The sequence below is a fragment of the Pundamilia nyererei genome, unplaced genomic scaffold (assembly GCF_000239375.1).
Source record: "Pundamilia nyererei isolate P.nyererei 1_Seehausen unplaced genomic scaffold, PunNye1.0 scaffold00076, whole genome shotgun sequence".
Classification (NCBI taxonomy): domain Eukaryota; kingdom Metazoa; phylum Chordata; class Actinopteri; order Cichliformes; family Cichlidae; genus Pundamilia; species Pundamilia nyererei.
In genome coordinates this window covers 2,595,873-2,597,302 of record NW_005187477.1, presented here as the reverse complement: position 1 = coordinate 2,597,302, position 1,430 = coordinate 2,595,873, and the positions used below count along the sequence as shown (strand labels likewise).

Below are 1,430 nucleotides of genomic sequence, written 5' to 3'. Positions count from 1 at the left end.
AAAAAAAAAAAAAAAAAAAAAAAGAAGAACCCCACCCCCGCGACTTGAAATAGTATCATTTCTCTATTGAATTGTTATTTTAAGTACATCTCTGCATGACATTGTTTCCTTATTAACTTTAAAGAAAACAAAAAAGGAAAGAAAAACTGATCAACTTAAAAAAAACTGTACCTTTATTAGAAAGTGCATGTACTAGTACTGCAGCTCTCTAAACTACATTTAACGTGCATCAGTTTGGCAGTGAAGGCGAGCGCTGCACACGCGTCATCACACCGGCATCCCACCTGTGGGGGTGGAGGGGGTGGTTGCCCCACTATTTGAGAAGGACTGCACTAACTTTAGACGATCTGGCAACTGTTCCTGTGATATGTACAGAAAAAAAGAGACTCACATCTCCCGGAGTGCCCGGAGGACCACGGTCACCTTTCTCTCCCTGGAAACATAAACAGTACCGTAAAATGACACCGCGCTGGCTGCAGCACTGCAGTAATGCAGTAATGCATTCTGTGTCTTGTCCAGTACTCACCATGTCTCCATCGATACCTGGAGGTCCGAGAAACCCAGGATCTCCCGGGTCTCCCTGTAGACATACAGATTTAAACACAAATATATAAACTTAAATGTTTTTATAAGTGAAAGTTCTGATGTCTTTTATCATGACAAGTCCAACAAATTAACTAGAGCTGGTAGATAAAGGGACAGGGTTAGCATGGTGGTGGTAGCATCACGCTGTGGGCTGTTTGCTGCCAGTGTTTCTGGTACACTGCACACAGTGGATGGTATAATGAAGGAGGAGGCCTTCCTGTTTTATTTTGATAGTCTCAAGTGGGCCAAATGTTGAAAACAAACTGACTCAGCGGGTTGTTACCTGTTCTTCAAGCTCTCCACGGAGTCCATCCTTCCCTGGTTTACCCTGAAACACAAACATGTTCCAGGTTTATATTCCTATAAAGAAATGTGACTTAAAATTGAAGACTACATGTCTTTGTTGTTCCTACCAGGGAGCCAGTGTCACCTTTCTCCCCCTTCTCTCCTTTAATCCCCAACCTCCCAGGGTTACCCTGGAGGAGAAAACAAAAGCGCTCATCACTTAAAAATAAAAATTCACAGAATAATAATTTATAGTTTTTTTGGCTTAAAAAAAGTTTATGATTAGCCCAGGCCAACAATTTGACACTTACGCGACGACCAGGACAACCTTTTTCTCCACTGTCACCTGGTTCTCCCTGTAAAACAAAAGCACATCAGAGAAGCCCAAGAGAAACTGACAAAGTGACAGACAGACAGAGCGACTGACAGACCCACAGAGAGACAGACAGACCCACAGAGCGACTGAAGGACCCACAGAGAGACTGTGGGTCCACAGAGAGACTGAGACCCACAGAGAGACAGACAGACCCACAGAGAGACTGAGACCCACAGAGAGACTG

The 1,430-nt window shown here is 43.8% G+C and overlaps 1 protein-coding gene across 4 annotated transcripts in view; it reads right to left on the bottom strand.

The window, feature by feature from the left end:
• Positions 1 to 1,430, bottom strand: part of col4a3 (collagen, type IV, alpha 3) — a 44,790-nt gene that overhangs the window by 28,061 nt on the left and 15,299 nt on the right. For all 4 annotated transcript variants that reach the window (XM_005737493.1, XM_005737492.2, XM_005737491.1 and 1 more), the window contains exons 15-19: positions 1,182 to 1,226; positions 999 to 1,061; positions 869 to 913; positions 527 to 580; positions 392 to 433 (exon numbers count right to left, since the gene is read on the bottom strand). In XM_005737493.1, the coding sequence (XP_005737550.1) occupies positions 392 to 433; positions 527 to 580; positions 869 to 913; positions 999 to 1,061; positions 1,182 to 1,226 (249 nt within the window). The remainder of the gene's footprint in view (positions 1 to 391; positions 434 to 526; positions 581 to 868; positions 914 to 998; positions 1,062 to 1,181; positions 1,227 to 1,430) is intronic.